This window comes from Balaenoptera borealis (assembly GCF_965194805.1).
Source record: "Balaenoptera borealis genome assembly, chromosome: 11".
In the NCBI taxonomy this organism is placed as follows: domain Eukaryota; kingdom Metazoa; phylum Chordata; class Mammalia; order Artiodactyla; family Balaenopteridae; genus Balaenoptera; species Balaenoptera borealis.
This window is the reverse complement of record NC_138868.1, coordinates 67835823-67860663: the sequence shown is the minus strand read 5'-3', so window position 1 is coordinate 67860663 and position 24841 is coordinate 67835823. Positions and strand designations below refer to the sequence as shown.

Here is a 24841-nt window from a genome sequence, read left to right as displayed (position 1 = left end):
GAAATGGAGCTAAAGTATGCAAGGGCAAATTTATAGCCTTAAATTATTTCATCTGTGAACAAGGGGAAAAAAAGAAATTAAGGCTTTTAACCTTAAAAAAAAGAAAAAAGAACAAATAAAATTAAGGAAAACAGGTGAAATAATAAGTGAAACAGAGCAGATGATAATTTAATAGAATTGAATAGAAAGCCCAGAAATAAACCAGAGTAGGTATACATGTGTGTGCATACACAGTATTACGGGAGTAGCTGACTCAACGGTCCTAAGTATAAAAGCACTGGGGAAAAAAAAAAAACACAAAGGAAAATATGCATAAATCTGACTGCATAAAAATTAAATATTGCTCTACTATCAAAAAATGATAAATAAGAAAGGTCAACTATGAAATAAATATTTCAAAAATGTCTATTTTAATATTTTAAAATTATAAAAATCTCTTCAAAACCAAAATAAAAATCTTTAGTTCTCCAAAAGATAAATGAGCAAAGGATATGAGGAGTGAATTCACAAAACACAAAGAAAGCAGAATTATTAGAAGTTATAGTATTTAAGGCTGGAAGGATGCTGTGAACCTAGGACTTTCATCTATTGCTGTTGGGAGTGTAAATTTGTATAATCTATCTGGGAAGTAGCATAGGTGTATATTTCATCTTAAATATGTCCATATTATTTTACCTAGAAATTCCACTTTCAAGGATCTAAGTTGAGAAAAAAGGAGATACAAATATTTGTATATAAGGATGTCAATCATATTATTATTTACAAAAGAAAAATATCGGAAGCCACATCTATGTGCAACAACAAAGAATGCCTATGTCATCTAAGAAAATACTGGTATTTGTGGTAATAGGATTGGATACCATTTGGTCATACGATTTCTGTAGAACATTTCAAAGTAAAAATAGTTTTCATTTATTGAGCACCTACCATGCACAAGGCAATGCACTAAAGAGCTTTACAAGTGATTTCCACACTTCAATTGATTTCCATGCTTTTAACACTAGCAACATTTACATGATCTCTAAAGAATTATTATGATTTACATTTGACAGAAGAGAAAATTGAAGTCTAGACAGATTTCCTGAAATGATTAAAGTCTTTTAGGCACTATATTGCAGAGCTAAGATTTGAATCCCAGTCTGACTCCAAAGGTCCACTTTCCACTTTTAGCTATTCTACAGCACTGCTATCATAGCATGGGAAAAATCTCAAGATACTATGTAATAGTTCGTGTGTGTTGGGGGGTAGGGAGGTGGGAGCTGGATTTAAAGGCTATATAAATTACGGGTGTTACCACCACAAAGTTTCTTGAACAGTTCCTGGTAGTCAGCACTGGAGTGTGGGAATGGACGTGAAGTGTTGGCGGTGAAGTGGAATGCACTGTCTCTATACTTTCTTTTTTTACTAAGAATAATTTAATTGTGTAGTTTATTAAAATACCCAAAAGAGGAACATAAACTTCCGTATACACTGTGACTCCAGTTCTTTTTTTTTTTTTTTAACATTCATACCAATACTTGTCTGGGGGGACGGGGGAACCACTGGAAATAATTTTATCAGTTATTTTAGTGATCTCAATACTTATTGCTGAGAAGTAGAATTATTGTTGATCTGTTTTTCGTACATTTCTATATTTTCAAATTATCTATTATAAGCATTTATTATTTTCTGATTGTAAAATGCTATAGTTGAAAAACACTGACAATAAACATTAAAGTCATTTAAATGAGTTAGCTTACTGATAAACAGTGCAATGTTATGATAATGCTAGGATACTCAGAAAGTGGATTTGGCCACAACCAACTTTTTAATCCTCTTCATGGCTCCTCCTCACATCCATGGCTGGTGAAAAAGCAAATTAATACCACCTTTTTGGAAACAATTGACAGTATATACCTTTAAAGTCCTAAAATTATTTTAAAAGGCTTAAGCCCTTGCAAAACAAAGAATGTTGCACACCATCCACTTCTACAAGGATCAAGTCATTAGCCACTGGAGTCACTGACCCTGAAAGGAATTACAGTACACCCTGAAAGGAATTAAGGAGGAAGAACAGGATGAGGCACTCTGTGTTTTGGCAAAATAGGCCCTCTAGATAGTTAGATATCTCAGGAAGAATTTTAATGAAACCAAAATCTTGCATCTTCCCTTACATGGAAAAAAAAAAAAAAAAAAAAGGCACTAAAATCATTAACTGAGATACTTGTTCCTCCTGGCTAGCAATAACCTTTTATTGAGATGTGTGCTTGACTGCATGTATTCCCTATCCAAAATCATACACACACACACAGACACACACACACACACACTGGCTCCTCCCCTACTTCTTCAGAGCAGTTCCTCAGAGCTGCTCTGGGCGTGAGTCCTCTATAATACCCAGAATAAAACTCAACTTACAGCTCTTATGTTGTGGGGTTTTGTTTTGTTTTGTTTTTTCAGTTCATACACCTTACTGCTACTTCTCAAAAATCTAAAATAAGAAAAACAACATACAATAAGTTTATCACTGAAGCTTACTGTATAATAAAGTTGGTGAGATTAAATGAAGAATGATTATAGTGCATTTATTCATCAGAAATCTACCTCATCATTCATAATGTGATTATGAAACAAAACAGAAAAATTCTCCTTAGGTAAAATAAAGGAGAATACAACATTGTATATATCTATGTTAGAATGACTACATAGAAATTTAATACTTCTAGGTATCGAGGAACGGAATATGGAAAATGAAAAGTCTTCTTTATTGGGGTGGGAGGACTGAACTCATTTCTCATTAACAGACTTGGGATCGTTAGAAATATTGTATAGCTTTTTACTTCTACTTAACAAATACTGATATTACATTTTGTTTGTTCAGTATACCTGTTATCAAGAAGCATTGGCTTTTATTTCAAATACATCAAGTCTGGTAAACATACAAGTTGGAACTAGGGTTGTTTGCGTGTGCCCATTAATGTATCACTACACTTTTTAAGATGCTCTTGATAAAATCTTACCAGATGATCCAGGATAGGAGAATTCAGCATCGCAAACTGATTAAATGGAAGCTAACACGAAATAATAACAATTACCCCAGCGTCTTAGAGCAATAGTGACCATTTTAGCGCTGTAACTGAGCAACAATTCCCTTGATATTCTAATTTTCAAGTGCTTTGTATTGTCAATGTGATTTGACCTCAATTACTTCGCCATCAAAACTGCTCCCGATGCCTACACTTCTTCAATGCTTCTGAGATCAGGCCAGGGGAGACACGGAGGGAGGTTCGTCCACCATCCCCCTCATCATTTATTAAGCAACCACGTTCCAGGAAAGAGGATTCGGAAATACTGTACGACTCTACACTTACTCTCAGGCAGCTAAGGAGCAAACAAACATATCGACCAGGCTTTTACGGGTAATTACAGTCTCCAAAGGAAGCACGATGACGGCCTACGGGGACCGAGAGGGCAGGGCGGTCCGTTCGCTGTGCGAGATACCCGCAGCCAATGAGTGAGGAGATCCGGAGAGAGCGCGTCAGTGCCCCGGATGCCTACATTTCCAGCCTTTAAGGTTTCTCTCCGGCAAATATCTTGGCTGCATCTGCGACCCCGGGCCCCCCACCCATCGTAGTCCCACCTAGAAGGGCCCCCGACTGCGGCCGGCCGCCCGCGCTTCCTCCGCCTCTTCCCATCGCCTGTGCGCCTGCGCGACCGGAAAATTCGCGAAGGTTCCTGAAGCGGAACTGGCCGTTTCCGGAAGCCGGCAGCCGCCCCAGCCTGCAGACGGGTGGTTGCGGCAGGGGAGTTGTAAAGGCAGTGTCTGGCGGTTCCAGGCGTTTGGCCCTGACCCGGAGCGGTGGGAAGAAAAAATGGCCCTGCTGTGCTACAACCGAGGCTGCGGCCAGCGCTTCGATCCCGAGACCAATTCCGATGGTAAGAGAAGCGCGCCGCCGGCCCTCCCTCCCCTCCACCTCCTCCCGGGGACGCCCTTGGGCCGGAGGGCATCCCGGGTCTCCGCGCAAGCCGGCACCGCGCTGCCCGCGCCGGGCCGCCCCTCCCGCCTGTCCTCCCCGTCCGCCCCGTCCGCCCCGTCCGCCCAAGGGTGCGGGACCGCTCTGCGGGCGCCGCGGCAACGGCTTCTGAACCTCTCTCTCTGCCGCTTCCGGACCCACGGACCCACTGCCCCCTCGGGCGCACGTGTTTGCCCAAATCGTCTGCTCACTTTCTAATTGGCCTGGAAATTTAGAGCATCTTTATCCTCGCCCCCTCCCCCCCCCCCCAGCGTCTCTTAAAGGAATCAGAAGTTAACCAGGTGCTCTGGGCTCGCTTTGCGGTTGATTTGCTGTGTCCGTGTGTCGGAGGCAGACCGACATTGACTGGAGGGTTGGGCGGCGGGCGGGTTATCCTAGCGTTTAAGTTCGGCCACTTTCTATTAGTATAGAAGTGTATTTGTCTGAAAGCCTGCTGTCGATTTATTCATTCGACCCACTCACTGTTTTAACCTTACTCTTTAAAACGTTCTTGGTTAAGAAAATTATTTTGTATCTTTATGCTGTTAAGTTTTGATACATCTGCTCCAATGGGAGATACATTCCTCATCCTTTACTTTGTAGCCATGTTTGTTGGGTATTTTTGCAATGGCCTTTCCATTTAGTACCGTGCGGTCTATAGGATACAGTGATTGAATGTCCTCTACAGCACCCAGGTATAGAGTTAAGGATGTAAGGTGAAAGTTAGTGATTAGACTAGGTGAACAATAGAACCTGACCAGTGGATTTGAATTTTAATAGGTGAATGGGATAAAGAAGTGAGTTGAATCCTTGAAAATTGTAGGCATAACACTTTCTCAATTCGACTAGCATATATTGTGTGTTTTCTATATGCCAGACATTGGTCTATCACTTTATTATGTTATCTCATTTAACCTTCACAGCACCTCTGTGAAGTGTCCATTGTTATACGCATTTAATAGAGAAGCACGGTTCAGCATGGTAGCAACATGGTTCCTCATTGTGTACGAGGTTAAAATTGATACTTAAAAAATCCTTTTCACCTCTTGAGATGTCTGAATGTTTATCTTGGTGCACAGGTGAATTGGGGACATAATTTAAAATGATAAGATCTTTGGTGGGATTCTGAGGAAAAGATAAGTTTAATCATTTTTATGATATTAATATGAAGTGCAGGGAGAAAATTGTGAGACTTAAGTGGATGAAAACATCGAGGAATGAGGGGTTTCAATGCCCTTTACTGTTGGTAGCCTGCGTAAAAAGTAAATTGCTTTAGTGTCTGTACATATTTTACTTTAATATTAAAGGGAAGACTGATGCTTTGTTGAGTGACAATATGTTTATTTATAGGGTGTTATGTACCAGCCTAATTTTAAGGGGAGATGCAGCCAATTTTTTGGAAGTCAGCTTTGTGTGTGTGAAATGGTACAGTGCCCAGGAAAGAGATGAGGGAAGCCAGGAAAACCAGAGGAGTAGACTGTCTCAAGCATTGAGCGTCAACCGTACTAAATTCAGCAGAGAGTTCCCTTAAGGTTGCTGAAAGTTTATCTGCTTTAGCAAAATTGGGGTTATATTAGAGACTTAGAATAAATACTCCAAGTGAATTGGTTGATGGAAAATGGGGCTAGGGAGTAAAGACAAGAGCTAATAGCAAACTGTGGACTTGATTAGGAGAACGTTTTATACGATGGGAGAGGTTTGACCTTGTGTATTGACTAAAAATAAGAAGACTCCTTTCTAAGATGATAGGACATTTTCATTTGAAACAAAAGTTAAATGAGTGTTTTAAAGAGACATGGTAACTTGCATATGTTAAAAATAGCTATTCTGGAAGAAACACCTCTTCCCAAACGGTATTTTATTCAATCCACACGTGCGAGGAAACTGAAACAGCGCGAGGAAACTGTAACAGCTGCAAGAGGCAGAGTCAGAATTTGAGCCAGCGTCAGACTCAATGTTAAAAGCCCTTGGCTCTTAACGCTACTGTGTTGTAGCTTCTTACGCATCATATTACTTTGGGCAAAACTGGCAAACCTGATTTAAAAAGAGAAAAAATACTAAAGAGGAAAATGTCCATCTGCTTGTTATGTAGCACTGATTTTCAAATTTTGTTTATACTAGTTGTATGGTTAAGACCTGACTCCCTCCTGCTGCCATTCTGCCAGAACTGTCCATTATTATGATCATGCCTCTTACTGTGTCAGACATTATGTGTTTTATGCCTCTGACTGTATGTAAATTTGATATTTGAAAATATTCTACCTGTTCTCTACTTTGATTCCCCTCTCAACTTCATATTCCTCTGCATATTCATTTCTACTTTGAATCTCCTTTTTCAGCCCTCAGCTCCACTACTACCCTTAATTAATAGCATCTTCCTAAACTGGGCTTACTTACTGTACCATGAAAATACCTGACACTTTTCTTGCTTCATTAGCTAGAATGGTCTCTAGGTAGTAATGAAGGAAAAATATACTGACTTAATACAGCCATAGGGAGAAAAGTACCAGAAATTAATCATTTTAAGGCGACACCAGGAATCAGAGGTTGTAGACAGTTGAGAACTAAACAGACGTGAAAGTTTGAGCAAAGTAGCCTTACATGAAAATTGCACAGGTGTGGAGCTGACCTGCTTTTTCTGAGCTCATGGTGCTATCTAGCTAGGGAATAAGTGTGTCTATTATCTGTTGTTTTTTTTAATGTAATTTTATATATTGCAGACTATAATAAGTCCATTTTCGTAAGAGTTAAGTAAAACTTGGTGGTGTAATGGGGAAGAGTTAGGGAAATAATAGACTAACAATCATTGACAAGCCTGAAAATAGATTGTAGAATTTAAACTTCTTTTTAATGAGGTTTCTATCTAGAAATTGACACCTGTGTAGGAAAATTAAATTAGCAATTAGATATTGTATCAGTTTTTTAAAATTTGAACCTGTTCTTCCAAAACATCTTTTTAGGGAATCTCTTAGGCAACCTTTATGGATCGATGCACATAAGAACATTTAAATTTGATAGTATTTTTGTAAAAACAGAATTTGATGGTCAAAATTTGGAGCTTGATGTTCGGGTACTAAAAAATTTTACAACTAAGATTAGAGGAATACAAAATATAATTTGTTATACTTGAGCTATTTGTGTTTTTATTTATAGCTTTCATACTCCAATTAGAATTTTAACCTTTACTGTTTTAATACAATGTTATATTAAGCACTGTGTGTCATGCATCAAATTCGAGCATTACTGAATTTTTAAGGAAAACTATTACCTGCATATGGAAAAAGGATTATATGCTAACACTGAAGGAAATGATGATTTTTCTTCATTATAAAGTGGTTTTTTTTTTCGTTTGTTTTTGACCAGACGCTTGCACATACCACCCAGGCATTCCAGTCTTTCATGATGCATTAAAGGTAGGAACTTGATACATTTCAGTCTTTTCACATTTGTATAGTAAACTCAGAGGTATAATACTAAATCTTTAATTTCTCATTTTTTTTTTCCTCAGCTTGTGACTCTCTGCTTTCTTAATGACCATCTTGGGGTGCTTTGAGCAAGTGCTCCACTAAAGGCAAAGAGGACAGTAGATGGTGATCTTAAGGGCTTTTCCAGTTTTTAAATTGTTACTTTTATCCCAACTCTCACTTTCAGTGCCCCTCATTTCTTCACTTTGAGGGGAAATGAAAGCAATTGTAGAAGCCATAACACTTCTTAATCTTTCAATATATCAGGCAGGTGCTGTTTAATAAGAGCAGCTCTGAATTTTAGAGAACATTATTATAAATACTTAACAGTGCCACTCTTGGGACAGACATGAAAGTTTAGAGTAATACTGTACAGAAAAGAGATGCCACCTGTTTTCCTTGATGTTCTGTAGAATTAGAGAAATAATAGAATATTGTTTGATCAGGTTTTTTTGTGTTGGGTTTATTGATCTTTTAAAATTTATGATAATGTGGTACATTTTCCCTTGTATATCTCAAAAGAAACTGTTGCAGTGTGGCTGCCATGATTTTCTTAGGAACATAAACAGTCCTATGTGTTTATAAATTATCGATGCCCTTTGAATTTCTAATTTTACCTTTCGGGGAGTAGTTGGACCTTTCTGGTATTTAACTGTTAGCCACGTATAAACAGTGATGTACAAGCAGATAGCAAGTTTATGTTAATATGGTTAGTTCTGAGTGAGAAAAACAGAACAAACGTTCAGTAGGGCAAATTATGATCTGACTCTTCCTTACATCTTTTTAGCCTCTTTACAAGCTTTTATGGGGATAGAAACTGTGGTTCTGTGGGAATACTTATTTTTGCTGGGGGTGAGGGGATTTTATCTTTCCTAAATTGCCATTTATTCTATGTTTGTTTTTCTTGTTGTACTTTGTTTTCCTGTGATGTTTTCCTCCTGTCTCCTAACCATGGGCATACTTCACTTCTCAGTTTTGGCTTCCTGTTTTCTCTCATTCAGCTCATTCATTCTTGTCCTTAATTTATTCTTGTCACCTCTATGCCAGTGACTTCTGCAACATATTTTCATTTATCTGTGTCATTGGCAAGCACAGATGAGTTCTGAAGTGACCCCTTATTCCAAAAATAGCCTGCCTTTCAAGTTTGCTGCTAGTAATATCACTGACTTTCTAGTCATTTAGTCCATTGCTCCTCTTTTTACTACCCAACTGTTAATTACTCTGATTAATTAAATTTACTGATTTTACTTTGAAGTGTTTTTGTTTCTCTGCTCCGATTCTACTGTTTATTATTGTCTCTATAAACATTTGAAGACTTAGACTTTCCAAGCCTACTGAATTTCACGGCCCGGTAGATTCAGGCAAAATACATAAATCAGTATGGTGTCTACTGTTGTCAGTTTTCTATTTAACCAAGTGAGAAGTTAAACATTGCATTAACAGAAGAAAAAACATTTTAATATTTAAATTAGAAAAGGCATGTTCAGGGAAAAGAGCAGTCCTTAAGAAAAGACAGTTTTCAACCTTATACTTACATTTAATTTCCTTTTCACATTTTACTGAGGACTACCGTAGATCTCAGATCGGCAGTAGGGAACAATCTATGTCATGTATGTATCCCAATATTCCCAGAATACCTAATTCTTCATATAGAATTAAGACAGTAAAGCTTTTTTCATATAGAATAACTTTACTGGTGACAATATTATCTATATTAATTAAACCTTATATTTAATTTTGTAGTAATTAGTAATTTTTGATCTATATTTCAGTTCAGAGTAAAAGAAAATTAAATTTCAGAATACAGGAAAATATGAATTGTAGAATATTTAACATTTTCCTTTTAAAAAACTTCAAGGGCATATGGTGAAAATAGTCACTACCAAATTCTTCATGCACACATTGAGAAAAACACTGAGGCCCAGATGGATATGTGCAAGGCTGACTCTTAGTCTGAATTTGAGACATCCGAAGCTTTGAGTCTGCTGCATTTTTATTTCCTTATTCTTTGTACTACATTGGAATTATAGATGATAACTTAAAGCCATTTATTGTTTAGCTACTTGATACTCTGTTCAGAAATCTCATACGGCATTACAGTTTCTATATTTGTATGCTTCTAACTGAAAAGATCATTTAACCTTGAAAGATCTAACAGTGCTTAAGCTGCTACATGAATTAATGTTTTTCTGAAAATAGAATGCTTATTGTTGAGGAACAACTATGCTGAGTTTGTTTAGAAACTGAATTATTATAATTATTATCTCTAACTTAATGGATTTTTAAAGTAAAGCACTTCACTTACTCCCTAGATCCTTTAAAATAGTTTCTAGAAATTATAGATTGCTTTTCTTCTAAAAATCAAGTACTATTCTTGAAAACAGAAGCAATTTCTGTTTCCATATTTCAAGGTGCTTCCTTTCATGATGGGTCACAGCACAAATCACTTGTAATATTGGTTAATTCATTTTTTTAAGTCAAAGACTAATCATTTCACTTGATTAGGTGAATTATTTATAACACTTAAAAACCATAAAATTATGTGTATACAGGTTACTTCGGGATTCAAGGAGATAAATCCAAATAGATTGTTTTAGTGGGTTGTGGTTCTCACACAAATAGAGTTTTCATTTTTTTTTCCCTCTTATGTTTCTTAGGGTTGGTCTTGCTGTAAGAGAAGAACAACTGATTTTTCTGATTTTTTAAGCATTGCAGTAAGTATTAATGGGTTTCTTTTCCCCTAGATTATCTCCCAAAAAGTACATATTATGGGGAGCTCCAGAGTTGAGGAGTCTGATTTTGGACATCTATTGACTAGGCCCTGTTAACTCACAGATAGTACCTTTCTTTTACTCACCTCCCTTCTATGGCATTTAAAATAAGGAATTTATCTGTTTTCGAGATTAAAGTTTCAAGATATTAATTAACCATTTGTCAGTTTAAGTTTATTTTTGATAGCAGTCTTTTTTTTTTTTATTTCTAGTATACTTTATTCCTTTATATACATCAAAATTACACCCTAGAATTTTTTCTTACAGCTTATTATTTTTCCTCTAGCTTTTTATTTATTTTTTTATTGAAGTATAGTTGATTTACAATGTTGTATTAGTTTCAGATGTCCAGCAAAGTGATTCAGTTATATATATATACCTATTCTTTTTCAGATTCTTCTCCATTATAGGTTATTACAAGATATTAAATATAGTTCCCTGTGCTATACAGTAGGTCCTTGTTGTTTGATGTTAGTAGTCTTAAAAGACCATCAAAAAGAAGGAACGCAACAATTTAAAGCATTTCCAGTTAGGAACAGTAAATTTTTATCATATCTAAGATACCATAGAGATGCACTATTATTTTGTGTACCCTTAAGAAAGAAATCTAAAGTTGTTAATTAAATGACATACGATTTACCTTATGATTTCAGGGATGTTAAAATGTATGTATAACTCAATGGAATATAGAAAAGGTAGCTAGCATTTATTGAATGTTTACCACCTGCCAGATATGGGAAGTATTCTATTGTTTTATTTAATCCTCTCAAAAAAGGTCTGAATGCCATTGCCTCCATTTTACTGATGAGGACACTGACTTTAGAAAACCATAATTCAAAAAGACACGTGCACCCCAGTGTTCCTTGCAGCACTATTTACAATAGCCAGGACATGGAAGCAACCTAAATGTCCATCAACAGAGGAATGGATAAAGAAGATGTGGTGCATATATACAGTGGAATATTACTCAGCCATAAAAAGGAACAAAATTGGGTCATTTGTAGAGACATGGATAGACCTAGAGACTGTCATACAGAGTGAAGTAAGAAAAACAAATATCATATATTAACGCATATATGTGGAATCTCAAAAAATTGGTATAGATGATTTTATTTACAAAGCAGAAATAGAGACACAGACATAGAGAACAAATGAATGGCTACCAAGGGGGAAAGAGGGGGGATGGGATGAATTGGGAGATTGGGATTGACATATATATACTATTGATACTATGTATAAAATAGATAACTAATGAGAACCTACTGTATATCACAGGGAACTCTATTCGGTGCTCTGTGGTGACCTAAATGAGAAGGAAATCCAAAAACGAGGGGATATATGTATATGTATAGCTGACTCACTTTGCTGTACAGTATAAACTAACACAATATTGTAAAGCAACTATACTCCAATTAAAAAATAAATAAATAATTAAAAATAATTTTAAAAATAATGAAGTCATAAAGTTTTTGGAGCCATGTATGTCTCTCTATATATATGAACTCTTGGAATTTGAGATCTGTTGAAATCAACTACCCTTGTTGTTAATAGAAGTGAAACATTTAAACTATTAATTTCTCTGTAAAATGATTATGCCTTATTCTTTGTGATTTAGAAAGAAATAAAGTTTCAACTGGTGGTTTCAAAAAAAAAAAAAAAGATTAATTAACTTGCTCGAGGTCGTATAGCTAGGTAGTAGGAGAACTGAGACTCAAATCGGGGCCCTTTTGTAGAATTCTCTGTGTGAGATCTCCAGAATTTGTCTTCTGTAAACAAGTTTATGCTGCACCTTTAATAGAATAAGTAAAGTAGATATTTATTAAGTGTAATTTAAAGGCCTGTTTTTAATGTATTATTCGCATGTAAGAACTCATTTACAAATATATTATTTAGAGTTCTGTTTTTAGTTTCTTAAAATAAGTCAGTGTGTTAAAAGTGGAGAAAACATGCCCTTGAATTTATTAATAAAGAATTGAAAAATAGTATTTCTGTCATGGCATGTGAAGTAGATGATAGGCTAACTCTCAGTGAATGAAAACCTCTCACCAACAGGGCTGTACGAAAGGAAGGCATGATAGTGAGAAGCCGCCCGAGCCAGTCAAACCTGAAGTCAAGACTACTGAGAAGAAAGAACTATCTGAATTGAAACCCAAATTTCAGGAGCATATCATTCAAGCCCCTAAACCAATAGAAGCAATAAAAAGGCCAAGGTATACTTTATACAGTTGTATATTTTTGTCACACTTGAATAATAGCATTTGTTCCTGGTATTTCCTCTTCTGATTCGGCATAATATCATTTGCAGCTACTGTGTAGTTCACCCACTTTTGAACCATTTGGTTTTCTCTTAGATAATACCGTTCATTTCTATTCCCTTGAGGGCATATACACAGTAGAACTGCAGTACAGGTTTGTTCACTGTGTACTCAGTTATGCTCAGGGCGGGGGAGCCACACATCTTTCTTGTGCCTTGGTGTGTATCTTTTTCACGGTGGCATAGTGGAATTCTGTAAAAGAATCGGCCTTGTCAGGGAATCAGTTTGAGTTGAAAAAGAACTTAGGGGCTTTCCTTTCCAATCTACCACTGTTTCTTAAATAATTTTTAGAACATTCTTGATAGAAAAATATTTAATTTCCTTTCAAATAATTCTATTGAAGAATTTACTTTTATTTTAAAGCAGTGCATTTTAATGTTACTAACTCAGTATTTAACTTTTCCTTGTATTGAGTCAAATTCTGTTTCTTTCATTTGTCCACATTTTGCCACTTAGAACAAGCCTAGTCACTCATCTTTTAACAGTTTGCCTAAAAACTGTTAATCTCATTACTGATCAATTTTTAATGGATTCAATTTACATGGCATATTTGTTAACGTACTTGTAAAACAGCTTTTGGTCCTTTTGCAGTAGAATTACACAGGTACTTCATACTCACCTCCTGATCCACTAGACTCTATTTTACAATCCCACACATGCATGTTGGGTACCACTATTACACCAGGTCTTCTTCATATTGCACTTGAGTATTGAATTGTTTTAGAACCAAAGTACAGGACTTAAAAAAACGGATGGTTTTTGGCCTCAAACATGGCCTTTGTTGATATTTTTATTCACACTGTGGACTCATGATTTTCCCAGCTTTTTCTTTATTGATCTTATGTAAATAAATTTATAGCATCTTAAATTATGCCCGACCAAGATAAGAACCCAAAGAGACTTTCTGATGTTTATTCTGTTTTTTTAACCAAACTACTTAGGATGATTTTATTCTATATCCAGCTTATTTATATCATGAGAGATTTTACCAGATGCCTTACTGGCTGATTTGCCAGTGGGAAAAAAATGTCAGAAAAAGCCAAGAATTTTGGCATGGCTCATTAATAAATATTATAGTGGAGTCTACTATAATTGACAGGATGAGCTAATTTTTTTTTAAATTATGGACTACTACTAATTTCACTTAAGAGAAAGTGAGAGAAATTAAATATTTTATCGTAAATTCATTAGATAGTATTGTAGGGACTGAGGATATAGGTTTTTGTGTACTTTGTTAGTGCCTCCTATATCAGTAGGTTTTTCATTAAGGATGTAGAATGAATAACCTAGGATTTTCAGTTTTATTGTTACATTTATTAATATTCTTCATACTTACTGAGTGTCTTAACCAGATTGTACATATAACACTAAACCATTGTGAAATGTTAGGGGACATTGTTGTTACTGTTTTTTTAACCGTACTAAAACTGCCTTGTGGTATAACTGTATCTGAATTTATAGATGCATGTACTAGTGTCCACATAAAGTGAACTATCTCCACCAGTAGGGATATGGATTCACTTAGTACCTGTTTATTGCCTATTACATGCTCAGTGTTCTGCTTAGGCATGGAATGTAAAGGTACTTCGCAGTCCCTTCCTTGGAGTTGCTCATCTTAACAAATTTGTATTCTTACTCTTTACTTCCTTCCCATTAGCCCTACTGATTAATAATTTAATGTGTTGACAATAGCATGATTATTTGATATTTAATATCAGAACTTTTCCTGCTAAGACTTAGAAATATAGCTGTCTTAATAGCAGTTATTGTAAAATACTTTTTAAAGAGAAAAACTTGATTGACAAGGCATTTGGCGTATCATAAGTAGAGTCTTAAGTATATTTTTACTACAAAGAAATATTTTGGTACATCAGTAATGGTAATAAAGTTTCCAAATTCTCCAGCCCGGATGAACCAATGACAAATTTGGAATTAAAAATATCTGCCTCCCTAAAACAAGCACTTGATAAACTTAAACTATCATCGGGGAATGAAGAAAATAAGAAAGGTAAGGTTTTGTTTTGTATTTTGTAATTTTTTCTGTTCAGTTAACCAATTATCTAAAAGAGACAGGAGCAGTGTAGTTTACTGTATATAAATACGAAAAAGTAGTACATTGTAGTATATTTGTAGAGATGTGGATGGACCTAGAGACTGTCATACAGAGTGAAGTAAGTCAGAAAGAGAAAAACAAATATCGTATATTAACGCATATATTTGGAATCTAGAAAAATGGTACAGATGAACATATTTGCAGGGTGGGAATAGAGACGCAGACGTAGGGAACGGACGTGTAGACTCAGACGGAGGCGGGGGATGAATTGGGAGACTGGGATTGACATATGTCCACTGGCATGTGTAAAACGGATAGCTAGTGGGAACCTGCTGTATAGCGTAGGGAGCTCGGCTTGGTGCTCTGTGGTGACCTAGATGGATGGGATAGAGGGGGGTGGGAGGGAGGTCCAAGAGGGAGGGGATATATGTATACATACAGCTGGTTCTCTTCATTGTACAACGTAAACTAACACAATATTTTAAAGCAATTATACCCCAATTTAAAAAAAAAAAAAAAAAGGAGTACATTGTAGTAAAGAACTTATTTTTGATTTTTGTTTACTGAATGCTGGTAAAACCACAAAATGAATATGTGGATTATTCCATTTTGTCTTTATTAAAAATGAGAACCTGTTAATTAAAATTTTTTTCTTCTATTACTCATTACTTTTTAACAGTGAGTTAAAATTTTTTGATAGTTGTAAATGTTTCATTGTGCGTGATATAAAATATATTCAGTATTCTCTGACCTACACCTGGTATCTGGGGAAAAAAGTAACCCTTTCATGATTTCTTTTTTACGTAAGGTTAAGTTATTGGATATAGTATTGCATTGTAGAATAGAAATGTGTCATGTCATATATCAATTTGGGGATATAGGCAAGACTTACTCATAATAGTTGGTTTCTTATTAGCTTTTAAGTGTATTACATGAAAGGTCACACAGAAAACTTACTTATCTAAAATCATTTTAAAAATCAGTATTTTTTTTGTATTTAGATTATTTTATTAAATACTTGTTTTATGGAATAGTTTACTTTTTAAGAATAGCACTATAGTAAACTGTTCTATTTTAATATTTCTATTTTGGTTTTTTTCTTTGTTGTAGAAGACGACAGTGATGAAATTAAGATTGGAACCTCATGTAAAAATGGAGGGTGTTCGAAGGTATATATTGTAAAATTTGTGTTGTGTCATGGAAGTAAATTTTTAATTTTGAGAAAAGAGAGTAATTGACTTAATTAGACAAACATTTGGGTGCCTTTTATGAGTTGGGCACTATTCCATGGAGCAGGGCTATTAACATGGATAAGAGACTGTCTCTAAGGAGCACCGTGTCTAATAGATCATGGGAATAAATAGTTCTAGTTCAGTCAGCATTTACTGAACACTTACTATGTGCCAGACATTGTTTTAGGGGCTGGGAATATAGTATTAAATAAAGCAAAAATCTCTGTTCTTATGGAGCTGATATTCTAATTTTGGGGGAAGGATAACAAATAAGTTTTTAAATGCTGTGAATTTAGGTAGACTTGAAGAAAATTAAGCAGACAAGGAGATTGAGTAAAAGTATTTAAGTGCACTTGTCAGGGAAGTCCTTTCTGATATGGTGACACTAAGTCAGAATTCTGAATAATGTAGCAGATGAGTTATGTAAACCTTGGAGTAGATGTGAGAGTAGTATGTGTAGAGGCATTAGAGCTTGACTACTCGAGAAATTATGAGAAAGGTCAGTGGGGGCTTGATAAGCGTGCGAAAGTAGGGAGTATGAGAGGCAGGCACGATTATGGAGGTCCTTATAAGCTACAGTGAGGGGTTTGGGCTTTATTCTAAGTATAATTGTCAATGAAGCCATTGTCTGTTTAAGGAGGGGCTTTGAAAAAGATGTCTTTGGCTGATAAGTGGCAAATTTAATGGGGCAAGAGTGGAATCGGGAAGGAAAACCAGCTAGGGTGCTACGGTGGAGACCAGGCATTAGGATATGTTTTTGAGAAGTGGTTAAATATAGGATGTATTCAGACATCTCAGTGAGGCTTCTTTCTGCCTACTCTATATAATATTACACACCCTCCAACATTCCATACTCTTTTTTCTCCACAGCACTTACCACCTTATTACACACTACTTGTTTTACATATTTATTTTGCTTATGCTCTATCCCATCTAACTTCCCCTTCCCTTCCCCTTTTGCACTAAGGTTTAAAAGGAAAGAATGTTATTTGTTTTCTCTTTGCTGAGTCTTGAGTGCTTAGAACAATGCCTGGCACATGACAAACACGTGTGGAATGAATGATATTTGGAAGTATTAGCAGGACTTGCTAATAAACTGGAAGTGAAGCATCTAGGTCAGCGGTTCCCAACCTTTTTGGCACCCGGGACTGGTTTCGTGGAAGACAGTTTTTCCACGGACTGGAGTGGAGGCAGGGGGGATGGTTCAAGCAGTAACATGAGCAATGGCGAGCGGCAGATGAAGCTTCGCTCGCTTGCCCGCCGCTCACTTCCTGCTGTGCGGCCCGTCTCCTAACAGGCCGCGGACTGCTACCGGTCCAAGTCCCGGGGACTGGGGACCCCTGATCTAGGTGATTTGTGCGCCATTAACAGAGAAGGAGAAAATGGAGTTAGGGTTGGGGGCAGGTTTGCAGTCTTCCTTCATGTTAAATTTGACATCACCTTGCTCATTTAGAGATGGAAATATGAATGCATTCACATGTGTATAAGGTAGAAGTAGTAGATAAAAGAGAATGATTAATTTTTGGGGTGAGGGAGATACCGTGCAAGTGGTAGGGTAATGGAGGAACATCAGAGCAAAGGTATCCCAGGTGAACTTTGAGAAGTGAATGGCAGTTCTATAAATGGACAAAAAGGGAAAGGATATCCCAAGCAGAGGTGATAGCAGTAATATACAGAAAACAAAAATAGTCAATAACAGTGGTACAAAATTTGCTGATGTAAAGTTGAGATTAAAAGAGATAAGTAGGGTCTAGATCCTGAAAGGCTTTTATACTGCTCAAAACCTTACTTTAGGTCATGCTGGCCATTGAAAAAAATTTTTTTAAGTTTTTTCATTGAAATATAACATTAAATATATAAATATGTTAATTCTGTGTAAGCATAAGGGATTTTCACAAAGCAGAGCCCTCCTTATGCTTCCTCTCATTCATTATTTCCTCTCCCAAAGGTAACCACTTTTTTCTATCAACATAGATTAGTTTTGCCTACTTCTGAACTTACTGTAAATAGAATCATGGAACAGGTACTCATGTCTGTCCTCCTTTGCTTAATAAAATGTTGGTTATCTTGGTTTCATGTAGCTGTAATTTGTTCATTTTCATTGCTTTAAAACATGCCATTGTTTGAATGTACCAATCAATTTATCCTTTCTACTGTCCTGTAAAGTTTTTTGATTAATGTTACTGTGAACATTTTTGTGCATGACTTTTAGGATACATGTACACATTTCTTTTAAGTATATGACTAGAAATGGTGTTGCCGGTTCATAGAGTGTGTGTGTGTGTGTGTGTGTGTGTGTGTATGTTTAGCTTTAACATACTCCCACATAGTTTTACAAAGTGGTTGTATTTACACTCTTACCGGCAATACATTAGGCTGGTTCTTTTGTTCTACACCTTGGTAACACTCTGTAATATCAGTCTTTTATATTTTAGCCATTCTGGTGGATGTGGAATGTTCCCATTGTGGTTTTAATTTGCACTTTCCTGATAATGATGTTGACTACCTTTTTGTATGTTTATGGCCATTTGGATATCCTGTTTTGTGACATGTCCAAAATCTTTATCTGTTTTTCTATTAAGCTGACATTTTCTTAATGATTTTAGGAATTCTTTATATGTTTTAGCTACAAGTCCTTTGTCTGAGAGGCCTATATACCTTTTCACTGTCTTAATAATGGCTTTTGATAAACAGAGTCTCTTTAATTTTAATGAAATTCAACTTGTTCTTTTCCTTTATGACTAGGGCTTTCTGTGTCCTATTTAAGATATCTGTTTATTTTAGGGCCATGAGTATTTTCTCATATATAGAGGCACATTTAAATGTGCAAACGACCTGGAACTGATTATTGTATATGGTGTGAGGTAGATGTAATTAAAGGACTTTAAACAAGAGAGTGATACATGTTTTAATTAGGTAGTAGAGTCCAGAAATTGAAGGCAGAGAAATTAATTAGAATCTTTTAGCATAGTTTCATTGCCTAAAATCTGCTAGTGATCATGAGGAAGTTTAGCAAATTAAACTGATAGATATTTTTAAGTCAGATTGACAGGATCTTGTGATAGACTACATATGGGTAGAGGGTAAAGAGAAATTGAAGAGGACTTACAGAATTTTTGCTTTGAAAGACTGAGTGGATATGGTGCCATCAAATAAGATGGGAAGAAGAGTAGGAGGTTTGGGGGGCAGTAGTGATGTTAAGTTCAGAATCTAACATACTGAGTTTTGTGTGCCTATGGAATATCTTCAGGAGGTACACACACCCCGTAATTTGAATTTACAAAAAGTAAATGTACAGAATTTTATTTTCTGTAACTGTAGGATGGTTGCTGTAAATAATACCAAAATAGACAGAAAATATACTACTGGCTGCATCTATGTTTTATTAACATAACTTTTTGTGAATTCATCTGTAGAGCCTTCATCTACAGCAGCAATGGGGCCCGGATCTTCCAGACAAACCCTGGATATATATATAGGTCTGCAGCTCATTTTACGCTTCGTAGGGAAAAGAAATCATCTGGGACTTCCAGAATCGCTTATTAGATTTTCCATTTTAATTCATAATGTTCACACAGAGTTTACTATGCACATAAATCATCCTATAACTGTATTTCTGATGAGAGTACTAATCTCTTGGTTTCAGTATTGTTCTGTAAATTTATAGAACATACCTGAATATGTTTGGGTGTGTCCTCATATGCAAAAGTCTGAAAGTATCTGAATACATCCTTTTGCCTACTTTTATATTTGCCTTTTTCACAGGGAACTGAAACTTAAGCATATCCAAAAAGGAATCATTTTTCATTCCTTATTGGAATGGCCTGAGGTGAATTTATGAATGTTCTAGGTAGCTGTTATCTCTTGGGCATTTTCATAGTTCATAGAGGTCACCATTACTTGCAAATACATGTGAAATGTAACATTGAGATGTGAAACTCATTTTTTCGTCTCTCTTTCTCTTTTAGACATACCAGGGTCCACAGAGTCTAGAAGAAGTCTGTGTATATCATTCTGGAGTACCTATTTTCCATGAAGGGTAACTTATACCAGACTAATTAAAACTTTATGGTAGATGTTAGAAATGTTAATATGCCTTCAAACATTAAATGCCATGCAGCAATATTAGGTATTTTACTTACATTGTCATATAATTTTTACAATAACCTAGAAATGTGGGTTTTGTCTTCTTTTTACACATGGGAAAACTGAAACAAGATTACAGTGAAGTGGCCGTTGTGATTCAAACCTCATGTTTTTTTCCGTATTCCCTTCTATTACAGTGTGATGATACTCTTTCTGTTTGAGCTGAACAGGTGTTTTTTTGTTGTTTTTTTTTTCTTTGAAGGACTATGCTGTGCATTGTAGGACATTGGGAATTTTGGGCCCTGGGACACTAAGACATCAACATTGTGGCATCTGAGAAAACCCATACTTTTCCACAGCTCTCAGTTGAGAGCCTCTCAATATATTACCCTGTAGTTTATAGAAACACAGTACTGTGTTAAAATCTTCCCCTCTGTTTCCATATTCTTCAGGACTCAAACCCAAAGTTTTACTGTAATTTTTGTCTTCCAGTGTTAGATTTTTCTCAAGTAAATAATAGTGGGTTTCACCTACTTTGGGCTTGACCATCACAGGTTGTGTAAACAGTTATTTTTAGTTTGTTTGCATGTTCTCACTTTGCTGGTTTATTAAAATACGAACGTTTTCAATCTTTGGCCATACCACTTCATGGTAGCTTCATGAGGAAACTGGAGTGTGAACTATCAGTGAAAAGCTGATGTTGGATTTTGTGATGGTTTTAAGCATCTTCACTCAGGAACTCCAAAACTGCTATACTAAATGGCATTCTGGTTTTAACTTTAGTCTTCTGGTAGTTTTTTAAGGTTTTTTTTGGGGGGGGGGGCGGGGGGTGTTGTTTTTTTTTTTGTTTTTTAATTTTCATTGTAGTGTAGTTGCTTTATAATGTTGTGCCAGTTTCTACTGTACAGCAAAGTGAATCAGCCATATGTATACATATATCCCCTCTTTTTTGGATTTCCTTCCCGTTTAGGTCACCACAGAGCATTGAGTAGAGTTCCCTGTGCTATACAGTAGGTTCTCATAGTCTTCTGGTAGTTTTAATTGTTTAGTAATTTAGACACTTGTAAGATACTAAAGTTACACACTTATTTCTTTTTTGGTTAAGTCACTTATCACTTAACACTTCTGAACTTGATTGTGAGATTTTATTTCTGAAATTTTTCTATAATAATTTAAAGGATGAAATACTGGAGCTGTTGTAGAAGAAAAACTTCTGATTTTAATACATTCTTAGCCCAAGAGGGCTGTACAACTGGGAAACACACGTGGACTAAAAAGGATGCTGTAAGTAGCATTTTAAAAATAGCTTATTGGAGTGTATTTATCTGAGTCATTTTGAAGAGATTTGAGATTATTCTGTCTTTACATTAAAGAAAACAAGTTTTTCTCTCCGTCACACAGTAAAGTTTGATGAGCCTAAAAACTGAAGTTAATCTGAGCCAAGCTCTCTCAAAGCACTGCTCTTTGATCAAAATAGCCATTGTGTATGTTGATGCAAATATGTAGGTTTTTGTGAAATAGTTAAGCTAGCCTAAATTGAAGCATATTTTTCTGTAATTCCGTACCTTGTTCCCAGTTTTTGTTTTTTAAAAATCACTTTTCTGGTCATTTGATGTTATTAATCATTTAGACTTCTGATTCTCTTTTGGCCACTTAACATCATTCAACCATGTACAGATGTACAAATACTCTTAGTGGCCGAAGAGAAGGATTGATTGCACACTTGTTTCATTGGGATTGTTTTGAAAGCCTCTGCTTGCTACCAGGAAATTTATCAAAAGAAAAGAGAAAGCATCAGTGCCTACTTCCCTGACAGCATTTTAAATAGACTTGTGTCTGTGTAAATAATCCCCCAAAATCCCATTAAATTGTAAGAAGGCAAGCAATTATTTGCTAAATAAATGTTGGTTAGCTATTATTAATGTATCTTAAATTAGTTTTATGTGCTGTATTGGCACTAATAACCTCAAGACAATGAACCTTTTCGGTATGTGTGTCTTTATGTTCATATTACTTTAGGAATTCATTTAGTCTACATTTGCATATTTTATAGTTTCTGCTTTTTAATAACACATGGGTTTAGGTATTATAAATGTATCCATTAAGTTATAATAATTTATCTACCAGAAAACTTCTAGGAATGTTTTATTAGTAAAAAGTGAAATCTCCCTGTATTTTCTCCAAGGTTCAAAAGTTTGAAAGTTTTGCTTTGAAAAAATAAAATGTTGTTTTATGCTCAAAAGTTTTCATAGTATGACCCTTGATGAAACACGTTTTTTGATATTTTTTAATGCATGTAGTTATCAAGTATTGAGTGTCTAAGCCAGGTGGCTAAGGGCAAAAAAATGTAAGTCATATAAGTAATTTAAATTCAGTTAGTATAATTGTACGAAAATATAAATATTACTTTTTAAAACAGTAGTGTCTCGCAGTTTCCTGCATTAAATTACCCTCAGTTATAGAACAAATCACAATTTGTCTTTCAGATAGTTATTGTTATAGCAGTGTATCACTCATAGGTAATAATATTTTCATAATAGTAATCAAAAGATTACTTCCACAAATTCTCACCCTTTTTTGCATGTTATTATGAGAGGAAAGTATTCAGTAACAACAACAGATAGTTATAACTAGTCAATTATTTTTTCCCAAATTTCAGTTTGTAGAAAATAAATGGAAAGTTCTTATGCATGAGGTTAAGATGTTGTCTGGTTTATCCTGCTAAAGCAAATGTGTTTTTCACTTCAGTCTTCAAAAGTGTGTTCTCAAATCATAAAACTGTAAGATTCTTTGTATTTTATTTTATTGGTTTTAACTTGTTGATGGGAGCTTTAGAAGTTGTTTGTGCTTAAAAGCATTAAGGGCTCAGTTTTGTGTGGTATTTTTGTTCTCAATTTAGATGGGTCAAATTACTCTTTTTAAGAGGTTAATTATGTGGCACTTTGTAAATTCATAAAGTTTCTCTTACATTACAGGGGAAAAAGGTTGTTCCGTGTAGACATGACTGGCATCAGACTGGAGGTGAAGTCACCATTTCAGTATATGCTAAAAATTCACTTCCGGAACTTAGTCAAGTAGTAGCAAATAGTACACTGGTAAGTACACTAAACATCTTTGAGTAAAAATTATACATTATTCTGAATGTTAATGTCTTATAAAACATTGATCTTGTTTGAGCTGTTTTTAAGATCTTTTAATCTTCCCCATTTGAAAATTAGTTTGAAATTACTTTCACAGAAACTATTTTAAATGAAAGTTTCTGCATAGTAGTTATTTCTGAAGCATGGAGATACTGTAGTAGCTTAGAATACCAAATAATAATGGAACTTAATTCTCAATATGAAACTCCAAGTTAATTTTTCTTGGTTTTTTCAAATTACAAAAGTACAGTATTGGTAATTAATGGTTTTTTCAAATAGAAAAAGTACAATATTGGTATTTTAATGGTTTAAAAATGGTTAATGGTTTTTCCAAATAAAAAAAGTACAATATTGGTAATTCCTTAAAATAGCTTAAATGATTTTTATCAGTATCTTCTTATTTTTATAATTAGTGTTTTACATCATAAATCTTTACTTTGGTTTTGATCAATTAATCAACTTTTTCTTTTTCAGTTAAATGTGCACATTGTATTTGAAGGAGAGAAGGAATTTCATCAAAATGTGAAATTATGGGGTGTAAGTATTGTGAATCCGGCAGAATTTTTTCTTAATATTTAAAATACCATTGTATAATAAAAGACAGTACTTTAGTAAGCATTGATGCAAAGTAGATGTATAACTTACCATTATTTCTTACCAAAAAGTTTCAACTAGGGATAGAAATGGCCTTAGAAGCTTGGAATTTTGACTGTTAGCAATAGGCATAGGCACAGACATGAAATCTTGTTTATCGTTTCAACCTACTTGCCTCTAAAACTAATAAAAGCACCCAGGTGTACTGTAATTCTCTTTGATATGTTGCAGGTGATTGATGTAAAGCGAAGTTATGTAACTATGACTGCAACAAAGATTGAAATTACCATGAGAAAAGCTGAACCTATGCAGTGGGCAAGCCTTGAACTGCCTGCAGCCAAAAACCAGGAAAAACAAAAAGAAGATACAACAGAATGAGTTGAGAAGGAAAAGAAAGTTATTGACTATTTCAGAATTCTTAATATGTGGTGAAGTGGCGGCTTGCTGCTGTACTCTTGTTTTCTTGTTGTTGTTGTTGATGAATCTGGCGTTTCAGGGTCTACAGTAGGTCCAAGCCAAAGTCAGTTTATCTTTTTGTGCCTCCCGTATCCCTTTTGAGTTACCTAAGACTGATTATTCATTTCTCCTCACTAATAGAACTGTAGTTGTGTCTGATACTTGAAGCAGCTAGAAAATAGCTCACAACAGTTACAGCATTTCGTAGTATATTATGTTAATCAGAGAAATGTAAAGAAACATTTGTTTTTACATTTCTTTCTTTTATCCTGTAATTAGTAAAGCAAGATGGAATGTCAAACTTTCAATTAGTTTTTTCATGAGTTTGTGTTCCTATGATACTTGAAAATCTTTAAGGAAGAGATGAAGCTCTGCATTCCTTTTTCCACTCAGCAGTTACGTTTTGTGGGGGGATTAACTTGAGGTAGTGTAGTAAGTAGTAATGGGGAATATATGCATTGATTAACAAATTTCAATTCATTTACAACTAATTGGATTAAAAATTGCATCAGTACCTATATAACTGGCTAAGCAGTATGATTTAAGAGTATAGGAAACATTATAAATAAGAATATAAAGGTATCAATTTGGTTAAAATTCACCATTTTATCAGACTAAGCAGTAATGTTAAACATCTTTTTCCTGACTATTTATAAGGTCTTTGTATGGTGTTATGACTGAATTGTACCTAATTTATAGCCTACACCCTCTTAGAATCTTTTATTAGTTACAAAGATC

At 35.1% G+C, this 24841-nt stretch overlaps 1 protein-coding gene and 1 long non-coding RNA gene across 5 annotated transcripts in view; one reads left to right on the top strand and one right to left on the bottom strand.

The window, feature by feature from the left end:
• The window catches only part of LOC309605128, a 304606-nt gene extending 301085 nt beyond the window's left edge, over positions 1-3521 (bottom strand). For 2 of the 3 annotated variants that reach the window (XR_014231238.1, XR_014231239.1), the window contains exons 1-2: positions 3351-3488; positions 2398-2470 (exon numbers count right to left, since the gene is read on the bottom strand). This is a non-coding gene — a long non-coding RNA (uncharacterized lncRNA). Of the gene's footprint in view, positions 1-2397; positions 2471-3350 lie in introns of all 3 variants that reach the window. The other variant, XR_014231237.1, reaches the window with a different exon arrangement.
• A 259-nt stretch (positions 3522-3780) lies between these two features.
• Positions 3781-24663, top strand: CHORDC1 (cysteine and histidine rich domain containing 1). Of its 2 annotated transcripts, XM_082340509.1 has the most exons (11): positions 3781-3915; positions 7356-7405; positions 10114-10170; positions 12280-12437; positions 14447-14550; positions 15706-15764; positions 19796-19866; positions 21092-21197; positions 22889-23008; positions 23528-23590; positions 23879-24663. In XM_082340509.1, exons 1-11 carry the CDS (start codon positions 3852-3854, stop codon positions 24023-24025), a joined length of 999 nt encoding a protein of 332 aa, XP_082196635.1. In that variant the 5' UTR covers positions 3781-3851; the 3' UTR covers positions 24026-24663. The 2 variants fall into 2 exon arrangements, with proteins under 2 accessions (XP_082196635.1, XP_082196636.1); XM_082340510.1 differs by lacking the exon at positions 7356-7405 and having other exon boundaries at positions 3784-3915; positions 23879-24156.
• The last annotated feature ends 178 nt before the right edge of the window (positions 24664-24841 follow it).

What these genes read in the sequence shown, in the direction of transcription:
- CHORDC1 (XM_082340509.1), top strand. Translation starts at nt 3,852, where the DNA reads ATGGCCCTGCTGTGCTACAACCGAGGCTGCGGCCAGCGCTTCGATCCC. An exon ending in GAATGAAGAAAATAAGAAAG is followed by an intron (nt 14,551 to 15,705) that starts GTAAGGTTTTGT and finishes TCTTTGTTGTAG; the next exon opens with AAGACGACAGTGATGAAATT. An exon ending in AAAATGTGAAATTATGGGGT is followed by an intron (nt 23,591 to 23,878) that starts GTAAGTATTGTG and finishes GATATGTTGCAG; the next exon opens with GTGATTGATGTAAAGCGAAG.